Genomic DNA, 21,753 nt, shown 5'->3' with positions numbered 1-21,753 from the left:
CAGTCAACGGACAAGGGCTCCTCCCTCCAAAGCCCTGAGGGGCAGTTGGTACAAGGGCCTGGAAACGCAATGCTTGGACCTTTCCTGTCAGGCTGTGTTGAGAGACACCCGAATAAGATAGGGAATGGATGCAGAGACCGTCTGTCCCAGACATACCACATCCCCAGTGGAATCAAGGTTCCAGAGACTAAGGTCATGGGAAACCCAAGGGGCTTGTTTGCCAACCCACAGCCCCGTTGAGGAGGGAAACTTGCCAGATGTGCTGGGTGCACCATTCAGGGACATTTTGGAAAAACAGGAAATGCGGGTACATGCAGGTGTTCAGACACTGGTCCCAAGGTCTTTCTCTCTGCTCAGTCTGCACTCAAGCTTATGAAAAAACCTGACATCTTGCCTCTGGCTGTGACTTTCATTCCTGAAACCTCAGTCGGATCCCTCTTTCTCTTGGATTCTTGGATACTGGGGACGGGGAGGTGTTGGGGATGAGTGCCGGTAGGCTCCAAGCCACGCTGTGTGATGACTGCAGTAGCCATGTTCTGTCCAGGTTTCTGAACACCTTTTCCACCCTCTTCATTTCTTGGCTCTTCTTTTCTGGCTTTTAAAAAAGCCTTTATTTTATTTGTATCTTTAATCAACTAGTTTCAAGTGCTTTTTGGAAGTGGGTATAAATAATAGATTCATGACTGACTCAGTCTAGGGTTCCGGCTCTTTAATTAGGATAGTGATCTTTGCCCAGAAACCTACATTTGTCTGGTTTATCTCTGGCTCCTTGAAATACCCACTGAATGGTCTGTATCAACTTTGCTGATGACCAAGCCAGAAACCAATGTTTGTGTTACGGTCCCTCACACTGGGAGGCAGTGCGGCTGCGTGAACACAGAATTTGGAGTCAAACAGAACTGCGTTCGAATTCCAGCTCTGCCACTTATTAGCTGGGTGAATGAGGGCAAAGAGTTTGGCCCTTCTCTACAACACGAGATCTGTTAACACTACTTACCTTGCTGGTTTTCATAAGGATTTTCATAAGGACATAGTGTGTGCAGAGGACATAGCAAAGTACCTGGCACATAGTGAGGGCTTAACAAATACTAATGATGGTAATGAGAATAACAATTCAGTGCTTTCATTGAGTACTCGCTGAACACACTCAGTAAATGCATGATGCATCCTCCACTGAGAAGCACGGTTGAAAAGAGGGCTTCTGCCTGCCCACTGTCTTTCCCCACTAACTGAGCCCAGAGGATGCATGTAGTACCTGTTCCAGAAGACGCCCCCCGAGACCTTCTGCATCTCCCCCAGGGTGGCTAGGAGGAGTGAGGACTTGCCACAGCCCACCTGCCCCACGATCATGGTCAGCTGGCCTGCAGGGAGGGAGGGCGGCAGATGGGACTGGGGCCAGGAGGGAGTCTGAACAACCACCACCCGGAAAGACAGACAGACAGATATACCCAACCCCGGGGCCCCCATTTGCTTTCCTCCTACCTAGAATCCCCAGGGAGTCCTTTGAGCTTTTCCTTCTGGAAACCTACATCTTACCTCTGGCTCCCCAGGTCCTTCCTCCTTCCTACTGCTTATCCCCCCCCCCCCTTCCTAAGCACCTGCTTCTCCTTCCAGTGCTCTCAAGTGTGCCCAGCGCCTCCCAGTCCCAACAAAGGGCACCCTTTCCTTCCCACTTCCATGCTTTGCTCCTGCTGCCTCCCCTGCAGAATGTCCACGCTGCCTCGTGGCTCGAGGCACCCTGCTCATTCTCAGAATCCCCGCCTCTTCCACTATGACTTCCCTGGCTACTGGGGATTGCTTTTCCTTTTGTGAAGCACCCATTCTGTCTGCAACAGATGGCTTGACATCAAGGTCCCGCTGTCTTGCCCTGTCCTTGCTGTTGCACTGCTGCCTAGCACATGGACTCCTCGGGGAAGTAGCCCACTCCCTCTCTAACCTTCATACCCTAGAGCACACACCAAGAGTGCACATAGAGCAGGTACTCAATCGATCCTGATTTTTCTTTTTCTCCCCATGTCACTCAGGGGAGCGTGGGAAGGGAGCACTTCAAACACGACTCCAAGGGGGACACCCCCAGACCATGATAGAGGGGTGAGCTGGGCCATACCTCGGGGGATGCAGATGGTGATGTTGGACAGTGTGGGGATTCCATCGGGGGTCCACGTGAAGAAGCCTCCAATGATCTTCGTTGGCGGTACCCCAGCCCCGGAAGAGAACAGAAAGGCAGCTGGGGTCTCAGTGTGAATAGTCCGTCGCCTCCCCTCCCCCATGAAAGCCAGAAAACACCGATTCCAGTCCCCAGATCACTTCCAAGGCAGGGGAGTGGGGGAATGGCCTTCTCGTGCAGACCTCTCTACCTGAGGCACCCTCCCCAGAGGACTGCTACAGGTCCCCCCACTTGGTGGAGATGGAAGCATTGTCGCTGGTCTCGGGACTCCTATGGACTCTGCAGGCGGCCAGGGTGACCTCCAGGGCAGAGGGCTCAGCACACAGGTCTCTGGCACTTCAGATTTAGTGTTTCCTCCTGGAGTTGGCGCTGGGTGGCGAGCGTCAGGCTGCGGGGTCTCAGACTCACCTGGACACAGCAGTTGTCAGCATCCCCATCTGCACTGGGGGTCAGGCTCTGCAGCGGGCCCATGATGCCCCGACAATCCTCCCAGGCTGGACGCTTGCGATTCACAACCTTGAGGGGCTGGGGATGGTTAGGAGGAGGTGAGGGCCCAGGGGCTGGGAGCTGTGCAGGGAAGGGAGCTCCCCCCAGTGAGGACAGGCTGAGGCAGGACCAGCAGGGAACGAGCTGCATGCATTAAAGAAAAACACTGTGTGTGTGGGGGGGAGGTATGGCAAGGGGACGCTGGACACTCACCACCGCCTGGTACTTGCTGGCCTGGCCCCGGGGCTCGGGCTCCCGGGGAGCACACTGCTCCTCGCGGATCTCTGCGCTGGACAGGAACTCGCTCAGCTTCTGCACGCTGCAGAGGAAGTGCAGACACCCCTCACCCTGCCCAGGGCAGAGGGGAGGGGAGAGGGAGGAGGGCGAGGCCTGAGAGAGCAGCTCTGAGAAGATGCCAGGTTCTAGGTGTGGCCCTCAAAAAGCCCACACTGGAGGGGACAGACAGGGGGCATCCCATGGGGGGCGATAGGTGTTACCAAGGTTGGTTAGGGTCTACTAGTCAGCTGGAGTAGGTTAGGGCGTGGATCAGGTGGGATTGGCTAGTTTTAGGGTTAGCGTTACAGTTGATTAGTCTTGAGTTATTAGACTGAAGGATGTTGGGCTTTACCAGTGACTTTTAGGTTAGTTAGGATTAGGATTGGCTATCAACCACAACTGATATTTTTTGATCGCGTAATATACATGAAACACTGTTAAATACTTCATAAGCACATAATTTAATCCCCATAATATAATTTGATCTTGCTGGGGGAGGTGTGGAAGAGGTATTATTCCCAACTCATGGAGGAAAAGGCTCCACCCCTGGGATTTCTTTATGGACTCAGAGGAGGTTCCGGAAGCTTCACTCTTTTGATTCATTCTCTCTTATCCCTGGGGGTGGGCAAGACGCCTGGGGAATCTTGAGAATTGTTCGTGTACCCCTCTCCCACCTTTTGCTTAAATGTCCAACAGCCTGGGGCCACCCCCACCCCTGTTTCTGTTCTGGGCATGACACCCCCTCCCCACAGCAGGAGCAGACAGCCAGCCTCGTCCGCTTCCCCCTCTGTCCTTGTTCCAACACACTTGGCAGGGGCTGTGGGGGAGGGGAGGAGCTGGCCTTGGGGTCAACCTTCAGGCTGTGTCCTGTTCCCACTTTCAGCCCAGAGTCTGGTCTCCCTCTTTAAAAAGGGCTTAGCGGGCTTCCCTGGTGGCTCAGTAGTTGGGAGTCCGCCTGCCGATTCAGGGGGCGCAGGTTCGTGCCCCGGTCCGGGAGGATCCCGCATGCCATGGAGCGGCTGGGCCCGTGAGCTGTGGCCGCTGAGCCTGCGCGTCCGGAGCCTGTGCTCCGCAGTGGGAGAGGTCACAGCAGTGAGAGGCCCGCGTACCGCAAATAAGTAAGTAAATAAATAAATTAATTAATTAAAAGGCCTTAGCTATCCTGATGATGGTGACATGAGAACAATTTACATAGAAATACTTCTGACTCAGGCAAGGGATTTCCCATAGGTGTAGCATCCTTGAATCTGTGGGTTCTACACAGAATCACAGGCTGGGGTGTGGGTGGGGGAGGAGGGCTGATCATTAGAAGTCACAATGCCATGGCCAACGGGAGCTAATCCCTTTCCAGGCGGCTACTCCCTAGTCAGATACTCCTATGACCACAGTTCTACTGCGTTATGACCCCTTCCATCCTTGACCCTCCTTCCATCAGCTACTTCATTCCAACAGCTACCCCTCCCTGCCAGCTGCCTCGGACTTGCCAGGGTCCCCGAGACAGGGGTGTCACTTCCCTCAAGGCTGGAGGGGCTTGGGTACAGAGGACATTTGTTACTGTCTGGTCCCATTGGTGATGAGAAAGGACACAGCCAGCTCTCCCCAGTGGCACGACTGGCCCTTGCTTTCAAGGAGCTGTTTCAAAGGCCTAAGGAGATCTTCGCACTCCAGCTGTGGCATTCTCCAGCCAGAGCCTCAGCCTTCTACCTTCAGGCTTTCACTCCCAAGAAGGCAATGCCTCTGGGAGAGGGGCAGAGTCACCACTGGGCTCTAGAGCCCAGAGGTGGGGCCTCCCAGAGTGCGAGCCAACTGGGGACAGGGTGTACAGGCACCTGGAGGGAGCTGCTCCACTGAGCGGGGCTGTGAAGGCGCTGAGACCCGTGGAGAGAACAGGGGATGTTCAGCTTGGGGAAGACCAAGATTTTGGGGATACCTTCTGAAATCTGAGGGGCTGTCACGTGGGGGAGGGATGGCGCTCATTCTGTGGGGCCCCGGAAGGCAGAACTAGGACCAATGGTTAGAACTGATGAGGTTATACCAAATTTGGCTCAGTGTTGGATTTTCCTTCTTATGGAGTTCTCTCGGAGGTGACACTCTCCTTGCAGGATGTAAGCACGTTGGCTAGTCCTTCTCAGGGACTAGGGGGAGGGAAGCTACACATGGCCCATGTCCCTCTGACCAACCACAACCAGCTTCAGTGAAGCCCAGATCAACGGGCAGGCATGTCCTGGGACCAAACAGCTGTGGTTGTAGCAGTGACCAGAGTGAGCCCTGGGGCCGACACGTGAGCGGCCTAACCACTGCCCTTGCTGGACCCTCCTCTCACCTGACCAGAGCTTTGACTGTGGACCGGACCACACTGGACAGCAGGAACAGTGGCGTCACCAGGATGTGGAAGAGGGAGAGGGAGGCAAAGGCTACCGAAGGGGAGAAGTCGGCCTCTTTGAAGAAGCTGACGTGGCCCACGAAGGTCTGCGGACAGAGGCACAGATGCGACAGAGCAGAGCGTGACTCAGAGTGTGGGCCCCTCCCGCACTGGCAGCCCTCAGCCCTGGGAAGGAAATGAGAGGCGGGAAGCAGGGGACCTAGGGGACCTTTGGGTTGGAGACACCACCATCCTCACAGCCATCTCATGGAACCGTCCCTCCCTGCCCTGCTTCCTTCATTCCAGGAATGACCAGGGAGGAGCCCTCAGGGTAGGTCAGCTCTGCCCTCTCAGACTGTAGTCCTCAGTCGGAAACGTAAACACGATCATCACAAAACCACCTCTTCGCCTGCCGCCTGCCCCCCAGCCTCCGGGTACCTGGCTCGGCTCCGTGGCCTCTGCTACCCAGAGTTCCCCAGGGAACCAGGCCAGGAACCAAGTCAGTAAGTCACGTTGAAAGTGAATTCCCAAGTGTGACTGACAGGCTGTGAGCTCGTCACAGTTCAGGGACGCCGGCCCCGGGGGAAAGTCACAGCAGCCAGGGATGGGAGCCCCGGGTGAGGGGCTGTGGGCGTGGGGCCTTTCTGAGGGGCGCACTGCCGGCCCCCACTGTTCAGCTCCTACTCAGCTTTGGTCAAAATTGCTTTAGAAAACCACCATTGTCATATTTAATGGCATGGAGAATTCTTCGTGTCATATTCTTAAATTTTAAAAAGCAGTTTACAAACCTGCATAGGAAGCACAATCCTAATTTTGCAAAAATGCCGTATTCTGTGAATCAAAAAAAGACTGGAGAAAAACACATTAACTTTGTTGCCAGTGGGATTATGGGTGATTTAAGTTCTCTTTGCCCTTTCCCTTCTGTATTTCCCAAAATTTCTACAAAAACATTGTAGAAATTTTTACTTTTATAATGAAGTTTCACTTTTATAATGAAAGGTTTGATAGTTTTTTTTTTTTTTTTCTTTTAAAGAAAGTTTAATTGCTCTAGAGACTAAGCGTCAGGTCTTCCAGGCCAGGGGTTGGAGGTCCTGTCTGCCTGGAGTGGGGCAGCGGAGGAGGGACTGGCTGCATATATAGACTCTCCATCCAGCACCCTATTCTCAGTCCTGCTGCTGAGCCCATCTTCCGAAGCCCCTGTGCAGAAAGGCCAAACCCTGGGCGCCTCTCACGCCAGACAGCCTTCCCCACCCCGCCCAACCAACTCTCAACGGGAGACGAAGAAAAGATCCACTTACGATGAGGACGGCTGCGATGGGGATGGCCGTGTTCATGAAAACTGCGGAGGAAGCACAGGGGGAGTTTAGTGGGAGGAAGGAGACGGCTGGAAGTGAAGCTGCCCAGGTTGGTGTGAAGGCAGGGCAGCCTCTGGGGTCCTTTCCCCAGCCTGCGGGGTGGAGCTGGGCAGAACTCTAGCTCTGTGGCACCTCCAGCTCCTAACGTGTGTCCCTCAGGACGCTTATCTCCATCACTGAGACTTAAGCCTTTAAATACAGGTTGAAATGCTCTTACTCTGCTCCATGTGGACAGTGTGAAGAAAGCCCTGTGAGAAAGTGGCAGGGGAAGGGATTGGAGAGCTGGCGGACTGTGGTCAACCACGAGGTCAGCAGCACGTGTTTCTGGGGGCACCAAGTTGCTACTCCTTCCTCTACGTCTGGTCCTTGAATCCCAGGCTCACTCTGAGGCTGAGAGGCTTCCCAGTCTCCCATGGCTCTTAGGAAGGATTTCAAACTCATTCACACTGAGGTATTAGTGACTGAGGACAGCTGGAAGCAGGGTCTGCCTTAGCTCTAAGGCTGACAGCCCACGCCCAGGTGGGACAGTTGGTTTGCTGCAACAGAGGCCCTCTCCTTATTCTGTTTACGGTGTGGCCCTCAGGCTCTTCATAGGGACCCCAAAGAGCAAAGAGATCTGGACTTAAAGTCAGAGAAGGACGGAGTCCCCATTATTTCTAAGCTGTGTGATCTTGGGCTGATTGTTCACCTTCTCTGAGCCTCGGTTTCTTCACCTGATTTCTGTAAACTTGTACTTACTTGTTCACATACTCTGGCTCTCTCCAAGGTGAGAGCAGGTAATGCAGGGAACAGGCCTCTGTGATGCCTCAGTGCTACCTGAGTATTATACCTCATGGGCTGCTAGCTTAGCCCTGCTCCTCTGGTCCAAGCTGTGAGATGCCCGAGAGTGCCCTGACCCCAGGCCAGAACTTCCAGAGAGAGTAGCCCTCCTGGAGTAACAGACGCACATCCTAGCTGCCACCTTCCCACCTCCTCCTCCTTCCTTCCAGGAGCCTCTTCCAGGCCAGCGCAGAAAGGAGTCTGGTTCTGCCATTAGCTAAATTAAAGGAGAAGCCAAGAGCCAGGAGCCAGAGGCCAGAGTGTCTGACACTCTGAAGAATTCCAGATCGTCAACACCATTCCAAGAAGCTGATTGTCTACTTACTCCAAGAGTCCTGCACCACCTAGTACATACATGGAGATGTGGAACCCCAAGGGAGTGGAAGAACGTGGTCCCCGTTCTCAGGGGGCTCCCAGTCTGAGGAAGGAGACAGGAGGAACTATGCTCCCAGGAGACACCTTATAGGACGGGGAAAGAGGAAACATGCCCATACGGGGTTCCCAAGCAGATAGGAAAGATATTGTGCCCATCTTTGGGGAATCCCCAATCTATGCGCCCTGCCATTGGAGGGCTCCCTGTCTCATGGAGAAGATATGGCTGGAGCCCTTGGGGCACTGCCAATCTCTCCGACCACAAGGCTTTTTATCAACACTAATATCACACATGATGGTGATTTAATTGCCCTTCTTTTTTTTTTTTGCTGTACGCGGGCCTCTCACTGCTGTGGCCTCTCCCGTTGCGGAGCACAGGCTCCGGACGCGCAGGCTCAGCGGCCATGGCTCACGGGCCCAGCCGCTCTGCGGCATGTGGTATCTTCCTGGATCGGGGCACGAACCCGTGTCCCCTGCATTGGCAGGCGGACTCTCAACCACTGCGCCACCAGGGAAGCCCTTAATTGCCCTTCTTGATGAAGTTTCCATGGTCTCCTGGTGCCCACCTCAATGCCACAACCCTCCCTCACAGCCCTCTCGTACTGCAGGGGGCAGGATAAGCATTATTGGTTTTCCCACAGCATAAGGAACCCAGATCTGGGACATAGGACAGAGCATGGCCATCACTGGCTGGGGAGAGGGAGGGAGAGGAGGATGTCCATCAGGCCTGGGCCATTGACCATCACCAACGATGAAGCTGTAAAGACAGTTAGCCTCGTCCTTCCCCTCCAGGGCAGTTCCTCCAGGGAGCTCCCTCAGGCAGGGGCCACCTTCCGTTCCTCTCCTGCCCATCCTGTCAGAAGGTACCTGTGCACCCCACCTCGGCCCCTGCCCCAGGCCAAGACCCCTCCCCCACACACGGGGGGCTCAACTCCCAGCTGAAGAATAGGCTTGGAAGTTAGATTATAAATTGGTACAACTCGCTCAGAAAGCAGTCTGGTGCTTTGTAGCTAGAGCTGCACAGGAGTTCAGACTTCTGATCCTACCATCCCTCTCCTGGAAATTTATCCTGAATAATCACTCAAGAGAAGCACAAAGCCCTCAGCAAGATGCTGTTAGCTGCAGCACTGCCTGTCACAGCAACACAAAAACCACAACCACAGCAACGAACCCCTGAAACCAAGTAAACTGGAAACATCCAACAGGATCAGCTGTTTTAGTAAATGAGGGAAAAAGGCAACTCCGGGGAGCCTCCATTTTCCCGAACCACATAAGGGCCGATGGGACATTAAAGGCAGCGGAGGAGTGGGAAATATAACCAAGAATAGATTTCTCTCCAACTTTGGCATGGGGTGGGCTGACTCACTTAGATTTGATCTAGGAAACAATTAAAAAAAGAAGGACATGACAGTGCTCAACCCTTGAATGTTAGGGAGTAGGGAATACTGTTAAATAACACTAAGTGAAAGCAGAAGATTATGAAACGATGTGTGAGTGTGATGCTGTTATGGAAAAGTTTAGTTGCATGTAGGCAGGTCAGAAAGGCCACCTTCAAGAGGGAAAGCCTTTTTGTAATGGAGTAGAGATAAGGGTACCTATTGGTTTAATACTGCCCCTCCATCCTTTAAGAAATATTCATTCAGAAATTCTTTTTTGAGGGTCTCCGCTGTTTCAGGCATTGTGTTGTGTTCTGGGGGTTCCGTAGTGAACAACTGTGTCAGCTTTTCATACCCCCCAAACAAAACAAAACAACAGATCAACTGAAAACAAAGCAGGGCTCAGATCAACTGCTCCCCCGCCCGCCGCCCGCCGGGCTTTGGCCAAGGAATGCTGTCTGGCCTTGTGGGTGGCAGTCCCCCCGCGCACTGCAATAGCAGGAGCTTTTCATTTGCAAAACATTGATAAATATTTCAGAAGCCATGCACGGGGAGGCACAGTGAGCCATTTGTGCCTCTGGTTAACTTCACCCCCTCCCCTACCCAGGGCCAGGGGAGGAGCTGCCAGCTCACAGTGACTGCAGGCTGCACCTGTAGGAGGGGAAAGGCATTTCGAAGTGAACAGAGCTATTCAGTCCGGTAGTCAGTCTGAAGTCAGCAGAGGGAAGGAAAGTAGGCAGTGGCGTGTGTCCGGCGCTGGAGGTGGTGGAAGCGAGGCTGGAGTTGGTGGAAGCGAGGCAGGAGGCTCACAGCCACACTGATTGCGGCTTCCAGCTCTCCCTCAGACACCCAAACCCCCCGCCAGGCTATGCATCAGCAACCCACTGTGGTGTACCAGCTGGTGGAAGGAAGGGCAGACGCTGAAGTCCAGAGAAGCTGGAGAAGGAAGGGGGACCAGGTCTGGAGGTCTCCTTGTCCCCACACACTGGCTGTTCTGAGTCAGGGCCTCCGCCGAGGAGGAGACACTCGCCAAGAACAGCCAGGGCCTGGGTTGCGGGGAGGGGCAGGTGCTGGGTGCCCTGTGAATGGGGTTCACAGGCACCATCCTGCCCACCCCACACCTCCATCCGAGCTTGGGGGCTTGTTTTTTGCTTTTCAAAACATAGCATGAGGCCAGTCACATTCATTTGATGTGAACCACCTGACTGTGGTTCAGACCCAGGTGGGAAGAGGGAAGACCCCTGACCACAGAACACTGGAAGAGATGGCAGACCCACCTTTCCTTTAAAATCCTTCAATGCCTCTCCTGCCTCAGGAGAAAACCCAGCACACAAGGTCCTGCATGATCTGGTCTCGTTACCCTCTCCTCACCGTGATATACTCGAGTCTTGAACACACCCGTCATCCTTTTCACCTTTAGGCCTTTGTGCCTGGAACATTCTTCCCTCACTTGGCTGACATGGGATCCTACGGGCATCGGCAATGGGTTTCACCGAGCACAAGGCTTCCTTGACACCCACCACTCCTAAGATGAGGTTGGGTGCCGCTCTGATGGATTCCACTTTCTGTTCCTGTCACTCACGACACAGCTGCCCATCTGGCTTCCCTACTAGACTGTGAACAGCCTGCCGCATCCCCCAGGCCTGGCATAGGGCTTGACACATAGTGGGTGCTCAGTAAATATTTATTAGATAAGGGAACGAAAGAAATAAAGGAGGCCAGGGCCAGGTGTGCCCATGAAAGAGAACAGGGGGATTTAGAACTGACCCTGTGGCTCTAACCACAGGCACGGCCCATGTTCACGGCCTGGTCTCCCACAGGACTGCGAGGGTGAGGACCGTGCAGCCCCCCCTCTAATGTCCAGGGCCTCAGGAGAGTCTAGCACAGAGAGGAGGAATGGGTGCTGCACAAAGGACAGAATGAACTGGCAGCATGTCAACTGGTTGACAGTTAGGGCCTGGGACCCCTGTGTCACCCCTGCAAAGCTTTCCTCAAATTTACGGCTGGACTGGACACCTAGAGCTACGCGGGTTCTGCAAGGAAATAAGGGTTGAATTGGTTTCTAAGGGGAGTGAGCACAGCACTCGCTCGCAGCTTTTCCCCACTTTGTCTTCTGCTCATTGACACCCTGCCTGTGGCAGGTGCAGCCACGCCTCCTCTTGCATGAAGCTCTGTGTGAACTCTGAGGCCGTGCAGGCTTTCTTCTTCTCTGTTCTCTGCCATTTATTGGCTGAGGACCTCAGAGAGTCCTTTCACCTCCCTGAGCCTCAGTCTTCCATGCTGTAAAATAGGACAATAGTGCTACAAACCTCACCAAGTTGTTCGGAGGGTTAAACGAAGTCAGGCTTGCTGGGCAGCAGCGTGGAGCAGGTCCCCGTGGTCGGGAGCTCCCTGCCACACTGTTTCACGTATGTTAGCTCTGACTTCTTAGCAGACCATAAACTCCTTGAGAACAGGAGCACATCTTTGGTCTCTTGCGTCCCTCCCAATGGTTAGCACAGGGCAGGGCTCACTTAACGCCCTCTGAGTAACTCACATCTGTTTTTCTCCGAGAGGAAATGCTGATTCTGGATTTTGATGGCAGAGAAACTGTATCATTTCCTTTTCACCCCCTTGCTCTGTCCTGCCATGCACCAGCTCAAGGCTCCACAAACAGGAGCTCTCAGTGATGCCACTGTGAGACCATCAGACAGAGTGTCAGAGGTAACCTTGTCTGCCTGACAGTCTGCCTGGTGTACAATGACCAGACTGAAAGCCCAGCAGGCAGCACCAGGATGGGCCCCATCAGGACACGTGACTCCAGGGCTCCTTTGCGGCCACAGGACCCCCATGGCTGGTGCCAGAGGCGAGAATCAAATATGCCCCATTACCTCAAGCTTAATGACCTGTGTCCTAATTCTGGGTGACAGAGAGCAGAAGGCAGGAAGTCCAGGAGGAAGTAAATGAAAACACACTCAAAGCATATAACTGCAGCCTGGCGGTGCCCTCACCCTAAGTCCCTGTCTCTCCCCAACCCACTGCCGACCAACACAAAGAAACCCATTCCAGCAAGGGCAAACACAGAGCAAACAGCACTTGGCTTTCAAAGCTCTCTCTCCCGGAGGGCTCGTCCCCTTCCTCCTCTCTGCCCTCTTCCAGGGACCAGCCTGGGCTGCTCTGTTTATCTCTCTAGGTCACCAAGTACTGGACAGGTGAGGGGCCCTGAGGAGACCCCTGTTTAGCTCCAGAGCCATTGTCATCTCAGCTCTTGACAACGTGGCGCCTCCTTGCCCCAGGTCCTCCTGGCTCCAGACCCTTCACAAAGCCATGGCTAGTCTTCTGGGGGCCCCACAGGACAAAAAGCACCTACTAGACAGGCTTCGTGGGATAGCCTGGGAACCTAGGCGTCTTATGATGCTGTTTCCATAGGAAACATGTCCCAGCAGGTTGAAGTTTGGATTGCAGGAAATAAGCATACATCTCTTAGAACCAAAGTAGCTGCCACCTGCCCCCACCTGTGTGACCAGAGGCTGTCCCTACTTTGCTGTCAGGAATCTTGGGGACCCAGTGCTCCCAATTTCCTTACGGCTTCCCTTCCCTCTCTCCCGTCGTAGCAACAGTGAGCCCGCCCTACTCCACCCTGCCACGTTATTGCCGGGAGGGGGAAGACCTCCCCCACCTCAGCAGTTGTTCCCCCTGATGGGGTGTCTGGAAGCTAGGTGTCTGTAACTCACGGGTCTGTACACAGCGTGGGGTTACTGTTACCACGACCAGGCTCAGGGGTAAGCAGAGCTGACAGAGAGGCTGAAGAGGGCCTAGGGTGTGGACACTGGTTTCTCTGAGCTCCCCAGAGGCTCCCGCCTAATTTCTCCTGTCCTATCAAGTGCTCAGCCCAGGGGTGCTTGGAGGCCACAAGGTCACGGCTGAGGAACCTGGAGTGTCTTGGTGAAGAATCTAGGAAAACTGCCATGCTCATCTCTCCATTCTGAGAAAATCAGCTCTTAGCAGGATTTTCTGCAGAAGGGTGTCATGGCTGGTGCCACGATGGTGGGTGGCCTGGCCACTGGTGCCTGGACCAGGACGCCATGGTCTGACCGGACACAAGGAAGTGCTCAGTGCAAGCCCCACCTTGTGAGAACCTTCAGGTTGGACGCTGGCCACTTGAGCCCACCAGACCCCCTTGCTAGGCAATGTGACTGCCAGGAACACACAGGTGACCTGAGGGACCACCTCATTCTCCATGCACCTCTCTGGGAGACACATCTGGTGCACCCTCCACCGCTGCCCAGCACTGCCATGCCCACAGGTGTGTCTCTTCCTGCCACACCAAGAGAACCAACTTCAGCCGGAGTGGGGTGGTAGTCGTAGTGTCTACCTCTCTTAATTTCCTTCCCTATTTCCCACTCCTGTCAGAGCCCATGCTGGGTTGTTTCTCCTCTATTCAGAGACAATAGCCTGAAAATGGTGCCCATTATGCCCTCAGTTTTCTTCACCCCACTTGGGTTCCTGGCTCTGGGTGGAAAACAGCATGAGGCTGGGAGTCTCAGAGATTCCAGAGGATCTAGTCTGAGCCAAGCCATTAACCTCAGAAGTGACCTCAGGAAGATGCCCCCCTCTGGGCCTCAATTTCCCATCTGTAAAATGGTTCTCCCAACTTACAAAAACATTTTCCATTTATCTCTCCTTGCCACGTTCTGTGTAATTTCCACAGATCTATCTTTTTATTCACAAATTCTCTCTTCAGCTATGTTAATTCATTTAACCTGTACACTGAGTTGTTTTTTGTTTCTTTTTTATTTTTTTCTCTCTGGGGGCTTCCTCTTGGCCCTTCCTACCAAAATGGCTCTTAAACTGGACAGATCAGGGAATCAGAGTGAGGTTTTCTAGCTGCTAAATATCTACATCCCAATTATGCACTTGGGCAGTAACCACAAAGGGGTGGATCCATGGAACCACTAGACCAACTGTGAGATAAACTTGGGCCAGGACTCCATCCATCACCTGACCTCTATATGCCCACTCTGACCAGGGGGCCAGCTGAATTAATTTCAATAACTAAATTTTTAATTTTTAGAAGTTCTTTTGGCTTTCTTTTTGCTGTTTTGCCTTGTGCCTTTCTTTAATTATTTTAACACACTTATTTTGTTGGTTTTATTTTGTTTTGTTTTTTGGCCATGCCGTGCAGCTTGTGGGATCTTAGTTCCCTGACCAGGGACCAAACCCTGGTGCTCAGCAGCGAAAGCACAGAGTCCTAACCCCTGGACTGCCAGGGAGTTCCCTTAAAGCACTTATTTTATTATCTCCTTCAGACTATTCTATCATCTCGAGGTATTGAGGAACGAATTCTCCTATTTGCTGACTCTCACTCTGGTGGTACATCTTTTCTGGAGGATTTTTATTTCTTTATTATCAGCTCATTGTTTAACATGAGTATTTGCCACTGGAGTCCTATGTTCTCTGGAAAATGGTTTTAATGTGCGTGTCTTCTGGGACCATAGGAGTTTTACCAGTTTTGGTCTTTTTTTCTCTATTTTCGGGGCTTGGGGTTCCCAAACCACTTGGTTAATGTAAATTCAGTCCCTACACCTGTGAGTACCTCAAGCTTGAGCTTTTGTTCTTTAAAGAGAAATTTTCTACCTCTCATGGCCCCAGGTAGATGAAAGCTTCCTTAAGGCACTGGCAGCTCAGTCTGACTTATTGAAAAGAAGTCCTCACACTTGGGAGAATTCAAAACTGCTGTTATTTATTCATTTATTGCTGCCTCTCAATAACATATCAGCTTAATAAGACATCAAAGACCACATCTATCTTTCTCATCACTGTACCTTGAGGGCCAGCCCAGGGCCCTGCACGTAGCAGGCTCTCAATACGTTTGCTCGATAAATGGCTGAAGAACGTTGATTTCTGGCAGCTCTGCTACAAGAGACAGTTTGAGGCTCTCCTGGACGGGATGATCCCCAAAGTCTCCCACTTCTGCCACCCCTACCTCCTCCCCCAGCCCTGGCACCCTATCCTGGCATGTAAGTAGCTGCACACAGGGCTGGCTGGTTGCGGGGGACTCACTGGAGATGGAGGTGTAGACGGCGAAGGCCCTGAGGCTGGTCATCTCCTTCCTGCGGGTCATCTCCACCCGCGTGCGGAAGATGTTCTCCCAGGCGTACAGCTTGAGCAGTTTGATGCCACGCAGCATCTCGTTGGTCTGTTTCAGCCTCTCGTTGGAATACTCCTGCCAGGAGTCACTGAGTCAGAGAAGGGTTTCTTTTGTCCCCATCCAACCCAAGAGGAAGGAGGTGAGTCAATGCCCTCACCAATTTACAGCCTCCGCCCAGCCTCCGTCTCCTTGGGGATGCTCCATTAATCCCATTTCACAAAGAAACCGAGGCCTGGACAGCTGAAGTGACCTGCTTAAGGCCAGTCATAGTGTGGATGTGTGTGGGGGGCACTGTTTGGTGACATCTGGGGGAAGAGTGAGGAGACCCACTAATGTAAGGGGAGAGGGAGCAGTATGGGGGAAGGATGGGAAAAGGGGGCGCATGCACACCTACAGATACTTACGAGTGTGCTCCGCTGGGCCTGGGAGAGCTTGGTGGCCACAAAATACTGCACTGGAGCCAGCAGAATGATGACAGCTGCTCCAATTAAGGCACTGATTCCAAGGATGTAGTAAAGGAGAATCACACCCACGATGATCTGAGGGAGGGTCATGGGAATGAATTCCCTTTGATCTGGGGGCTTCCCTGCCAGGGGGTATGGCACCCCCCTCCCCACCCGGTAACCCAGTGCCCTAAAGTGGGACATGCCTTTGTGTCCAGCTTTCAAAAGTTTCTTGTGGGAAAGAGGAGGAGGTGTTACAAAGCAATTTCAGAAGGAGGGACTCACATGATGGGCTCTCACACAAGCAGAGAATTTCTGGGCTGGTAACTAACTGTATTTATCTGCAAGGCTGGCTGAGGCATTAACTCTCTCCATGTCTACTTTTGCAGATGGAGGTCTAAGAGGTGAGTCTGCACAGTGAGTGACAGCACCTTTTGTTCTATTGGCTGGTTTTCAAGGCTGATGGTTCACTCTCATTGGAAAAAAGTGATACGTAAGCAAAGGAGCAAAATAGCTGTATCCATGCCAGACAAAACCAGTCCAGGGTCTAAGAGTTTACTTTTCATCCTTATGCTCCTGGTGTCTTTAATTTTTAGTGAATCTGGTAGGCATCCTCTAAAAAGAGAATTCATTCTGTTTCTAGCTTTATGTAAATGACAGCTGGCTTCTGAATATTTATGAGAAGTATAAATTACTCTTGCCAGCCCCCAAAGCATCACGATGACAACTTCTCAGGTCGCCTTCAAAGGCAGACGCTTCTAAATTCAGGACTTATTCTAGAGGAACAGATGTGCTGCTTCCTTAAAAGAAAACAAAAGTGTGTCTGGGTTGGCCCTGCACTCCCCGAGCCCTACACCAAATTGGCACTAGGCTCCTGCACCATCTCAAGGGCCAAAGAGCGGGTGGGTGGCTCTGTTGTGTCTATTAGTTAGAGAATGCCTCCTGCATTAGCAGGTTCCTAGGGGGCGGGTAAGTGACCCCTTTACCACCTGCCTCCCAGTGTTTAACTGATGTTAAATGCTGGCATGGATGGGCAGAGGAGCACATTAGGAGATGAAAAACCTTCCTACTCTTGCTGGCCCCCACTCCCATCATCCCTCTGGAAAACTATCCCTGGCCTCCACTCTTTCCATTAGCTGTCCTCATTTGGAGGCAGTCGGGGTGTTGTTTAGCAACTTGGGTAGAGCAGGATACCAGGGAAGCTCTCAGACCACTGCCAGAGTCACCGCCAGGGCCCTGGCTGGGGGGTCGGTGTCTGCACGCCCACCACCTCCAAGGCTGGCAGCTGCTGGGGCAAGAGCTGGGGATGTGACGACTTCTACTGCCACCAGGCTCCTCCTCACACTTCAGCCACCCTTTGTCACGCTCCCCAGACCCTTCTGCCCCCTCTGCCCTTCTGCAGGGGTCTGAATGGACCCTGTGAGAGAACATACCAGAAATCAGGGATTCTGAGTGTGCAAAGCAAGTGTGGGGAATAAAAGGACCATTTTATCTCCTAGTCTCAGGCTAGGAAAGCAGTCTCATGTAGTGGTGGGGAGATCACAGTCCCAGGAGTCTGCAGCCGAGTTTGAAGCAGTCCCAGCATTTACTGGCAGTGCAATCTTGCATCTCAGCATCTTCATTTTTAAAATGGTAATTTTAATTGCCGCCTTAGCAGGACTGTTGTGAAGATTAAATGAACATATATATGATAAGAACCTAGAATAGTGCCTGACACTTAGCTGGAGACAAGGTGGCTGACCTTTTTTTAAAGATCCTTTTTTGATGTGGACCATTTTTAAAGTCTTTACTGAATTTGTTACAATATTGCTTCTGTTGTTTATGTTTTGGTTTTTTGGCTGCCAAGCCTATGGGATCTTAGCTCCCCCCACCAGGGATCGCAGGGATCGAACCAGTACCCCCTGCAGTGGAAGGCAAATTCTTAACTACTGGGCCACCAGAGAAGTCCCTGACCCTCCTTCTTAAAAACAAACAAACAAGCCTCATGGGATCTCTGTCACTAGGGAACCACAGAAAGGCGATACCTGGGTATGGTGCTCCTACCAGCTCACTGTGTGGCCCAGGGTAAGGTCCCTGCCCTCTCTGGGCCTCTGATGCCCATGGCATGAGGAAGCCCAGAGGTCCCCACTCTGGCCAAGATCTTTGACATGGCTGTCAATAAGCTTCAGGGGGCCCGCAAAGCCCCTTAAATTGTAGGCAAAATGTGTGAATGCACATTTGTTTTTCTGAGAAGAAAGTTTCATTAGGTTTTCAGAAGTAGATGTAGATCAGTGGTTGCTTAGAGCTGGGGGCAGGGATGAGGAGTGACTGCCAGGGGATGTCGGTTTCTTTTTGGGGTGATGAAAGTGTTCTAAAATTGTGATGATGTTGCACAACTCTGTAAACATGCAAAAGTGAATTGTACACTTTAAATGGGTGAATTATATCTCAATAAAACTGTTATTTAAAAAAGTATATGTGAATAAAAAAGATTACAAATCAGGGTGAGCCCCTGGGGACAAAGGAACAGGGGCTCCTGAGCTAATTTCAATACCATCAAAAGCCTCATGTGCCCTGTGGCCAACCAGGCTCCACATGGAATCCTGACCTGGTCGAAGGAATTGTATCAATTCTGGTGGTAACACTGTGTCTTGAGGCTGGTCAATGCTATAAGGGCAAAGGTACAGTCTTTGAGGAATTAAAACAGAAAATCAAATGATACTTCATGATAAAAAAGGAAATGTAAGTATTTTGTGGAGGTAAAAATTCTTACCTAATCTCCCCCCCCCATCCCCCCCACCCCACCCCCAACCCCGGTGTTGTGAGAGTTAATTACACAAGTGAGACAGGCTGGGCAGGCCAGGCACAGGGCAGGGGCTATCAGCTATTAGTTTTGTTAGCAATGGTACATGTGCAACAAACACTATTAATGATAGTAACCAGGGACTTCCCTGGTGGCGCAGTGGTTAAGAATCCGCCTGCCAATGCAGGGGACATGGGTTCGAGCCCTGGTCCGGGAAGATCCCACATGCCACGGAGCAACTAAGCCCGTGCGCCACAACTACTGAGCCTGCGCTCTAGAGCCCGCGAGCCACAGCTACTGAGCCCGTGTGCCGCAACTACTGAAGCCCGTGCGCCGCAACTACTGAAGCCCATGCACCGCAACTACTGAAGCCCATGCGCCTAGAGCCCGTGCTCTGCAACAAGAGAAGCCACCGCAATGAGAAGCCCAGCACACCGCAACGAAGAGTAGCCCCTGCTCACCGCAACTAGAGAAAGCCCACGCGCAGCAATGAAGACGCAATGCAGCCAAAAAAATAAAAATAAAAATAAATAAATAAAATTTAAAAAGTAAAATAATAGTAACCATAACAATGCAGCAGGTCTGGTGGACAAAATCTTCCAAAACGGGTTGTTCAAGGAAACACAAGAGAAACGATGAAAGGCTGTGACTATTAGATGAGCCCTCCAGGCCCTTCTATAGTTTCTGTAGTCACTGATCCATCTTGGCAGAGTGGAGGGGGGCACAGGGATCTGGGTGTTGGTCAGTGGTAACAGGGAATGGTGTATATGGCTGTTCCCGTAAAAAGGACCATCAGATTTCCTGCCCTACATCCAATCTTGTCTAGCTGCCTCCCTATGCAAGCCTCTCCTTCTGTTTTTCTTTAGTGTCTCTTACATATAAACTTTACAGGTAAGGAAGACCAATATACATCACTTTAGATTAAGGTTTATGGAATCTACATCCCAAGAAGCAATGGATTCTGGATTGGTAAAGTTCTTACATCAAAGTGAGCAAGTTAGAGGGCTGTGATGTTTACTTAGTGACCAGTCTATGCCAGGCACTGTGCTTGGTGCTTTGCTTACATTATCTAATTGAATCATCAGAACACCTCCAGAGGGTAGGAATCATCCTCTTTTCCCAGATGAGGAAACCGAGGCTCAGATAGGTTAAGGACTTGAATCAGCCTGCCTCACCCAAGTCCAGACACTTTCTGCTATACCAGGCATCCCCTGTGAAGCCTGCAGGCCCTCTGGGAGTGGATCTTGGATTTCAGTTTCTGGCCTGAGCACCAGAGTGAAGATGCATCTTCAGGCACACGGCAGGAATCACAGACTCTGTGGCGGAAGAGCTCCAGATGGGAGATGGAGCAGATGAGGCCAGGAGTCAGGTAAACCGTGCCGGGGATTCTCATTCTACTGTTGGGGGAGAATGTGCCTCCTCCAGAGCCAGTCCCAAAAGTTGCCTGGCTTTAGGAAATGCCATGTTTTAGATTTCCAAAATTAACACGGGTTTATTGGAGAATTCAGAAACGCATAAACAAAATAAAAATCGCTTGTAATCCCACCACAAGGACTTTCAGTTCTTTTTTTTCCTGTGTGAATCTGTACAAATATATACATGTGTATATTCCAATTTAGCAGGAAGCACACTGTGAATACTATTTTTAACTTACTCTTTTTGCTTAAAAATACATCGTAAAAAAAAAAAATACATCGTGAACACTTTTCAACGTAATTAAGTACTCTGCTATAACATAACTTCTAATGTCTGTGAAAGTGTTCCACACATGATTATTCTATACATATTTTTTAAGGTTGGCTACATTTTAAAAGTCTTAGTGACACTGCCTTCTCTGATCATCAAGAGAGATGGCTAGACCACTTGCAGAGTATAAGACAGTATAGACACCCAGGCATACACTCCATGGAGACCCCAAGGGGATAGAAGGTGCAGGCAAACAAGGAATGGAAGATGGTGAGCTTCTGGCCACTGGGCATGTACCAGCGGATTCTGGTTTTGTGTCCCCCAATCCCCAACAAAGCACACATCCCTTACCTGTACTGGCATAGCCCAGAGGTTTGGGCACAAGAAGAAAAACCACATGAGCTGGTTGGTGTCGATGGCTACCAGGTTACAGATCTGCCCGGCAGTCATTTCCCCCATGGATAGGTTGGAGGTGGACAGGTGCATAATTTTATTGTAAATTTTGGTCTGGAAATGAGAGCAGAGTGTTTCACATTTGTCATCATCAACATCCTAATCACCACCCCAGATGCCATGTGTCTCTAAAGTGCCAGGGGCTTCTCAGACATTCCCCCATGGAGCCCCAGAGCAGCTCTGTAAAGGGCACTGCATGATTGTTCCAGTTTTACAAATGGAGTAACTAAGGCTCAGAGAGGTAAAGGGCATTGACTATAGTTCAAGCAAGTCAGAGAGGCAGCATTCGCGTGAGGAATCTGTGCTAGCATGGCAAGCTACTTCCCCAGCAAGCAAGGCCTTTCCCTTGGAGACAGGACTTAATTAGCTTTTAAATCTTAAAAGCAGATTTTCACGTCCAGTTGTATTCTTGATTTACTGGAGGTCCGTGGAGAACACAACTTTAGAGCCATAAAAATGACGAAGGGTGGCAGCCATCTGTTTTAATGCGGCTTCTTCACCCGGGAAAGGGGGTATGCTCTGGGGCCAAGTCCTGTCTTAATTGAGCCTTTAAATAAAACAAGGATTCAGCCTGGGAAGGTCTTATGTGAGACAAATGCTTGTGTCGATCAGCCCCAGCACCTTCCGGAGTCTGGCCACCCCAAGGACCTTGTTCTACTTCCCCAGGGTAGATGGGGAGCAGCCATGGCAATGGCTCCCTGTGAACTCCGAACCTAAAAGCTCTATGTGCACGGTGACTGTGCCTCCCAGAAAGATGGCAATTGTCAGGCTCCGTGCCCTTAAACAAGGAAAAATGCATTCCCTTTAGGGATGCCTGCTCTTGAATGAAATTCTACTGTGCATTCTGTTGCAAGGTGGATTCCCAGCCCTTAATTCATCTTTTGTGTAAACCCAGGCTTTTTCATGGGTCAGGTCTGCTTAAAGCATGAACCTGTTCTGTCTTTTACGAGTTTATATATACCATGGGTAAGGTTTAATATAATGGCAATGACATTTTTTGACAGATCTATGCTCATCCTAAGTTATGTGAAATCAGTCTTTAAAGA

At 51.4% G+C, this 21,753-nt stretch overlaps 1 protein-coding gene across 8 annotated transcripts in view; it reads right to left on the bottom strand.

Moving 5' to 3' along the window:
* Positions 1-21,753, bottom strand: part of ABCC8 (ATP binding cassette subfamily C member 8) — a 76,184-nt gene that overhangs the window by 29,574 nt on the left and 24,857 nt on the right. For all 8 annotated transcript variants that reach the window (XR_010946123.1, XM_067749729.1, XM_067749728.1 and 5 more), the window contains 9 exons: positions 20,606-20,761; positions 15,748-15,882; positions 15,256-15,418; positions 6,590-6,630; positions 5,253-5,398; positions 2,867-2,972; positions 2,576-2,692; positions 2,108-2,183; positions 1,256-1,361 (listed from right to left, as the gene is read on the bottom strand). Coding sequence is in view for 7 of the 8 variants with exons in the window: in XM_067749729.1 (XP_067605830.1) it covers positions 1,256-1,361; positions 2,108-2,183; positions 2,576-2,692; positions 2,867-2,972; positions 5,253-5,398; positions 6,590-6,630; positions 15,256-15,418; positions 15,748-15,882; positions 20,606-20,761 (1,046 nt within the window). In the remaining variant the exon portion in view is untranslated. The remainder of the gene's footprint in view (positions 1-1,255; positions 1,362-2,107; positions 2,184-2,575; positions 2,693-2,866; positions 2,973-5,252; positions 5,399-6,589; positions 6,631-15,255; positions 15,419-15,747; positions 15,883-20,605; positions 20,762-21,753) is intronic.

The sequence above is a fragment of the Pseudorca crassidens genome, chromosome 9 (assembly GCF_039906515.1).
Source record: "Pseudorca crassidens isolate mPseCra1 chromosome 9, mPseCra1.hap1, whole genome shotgun sequence".
Taxonomy (NCBI): Eukaryota; Metazoa; Chordata; class Mammalia; order Artiodactyla; family Delphinidae; genus Pseudorca; species Pseudorca crassidens.
Note: the sequence above shows the minus strand (reverse complement) of the source record. Positions and strands in the feature narration are given on the sequence as shown.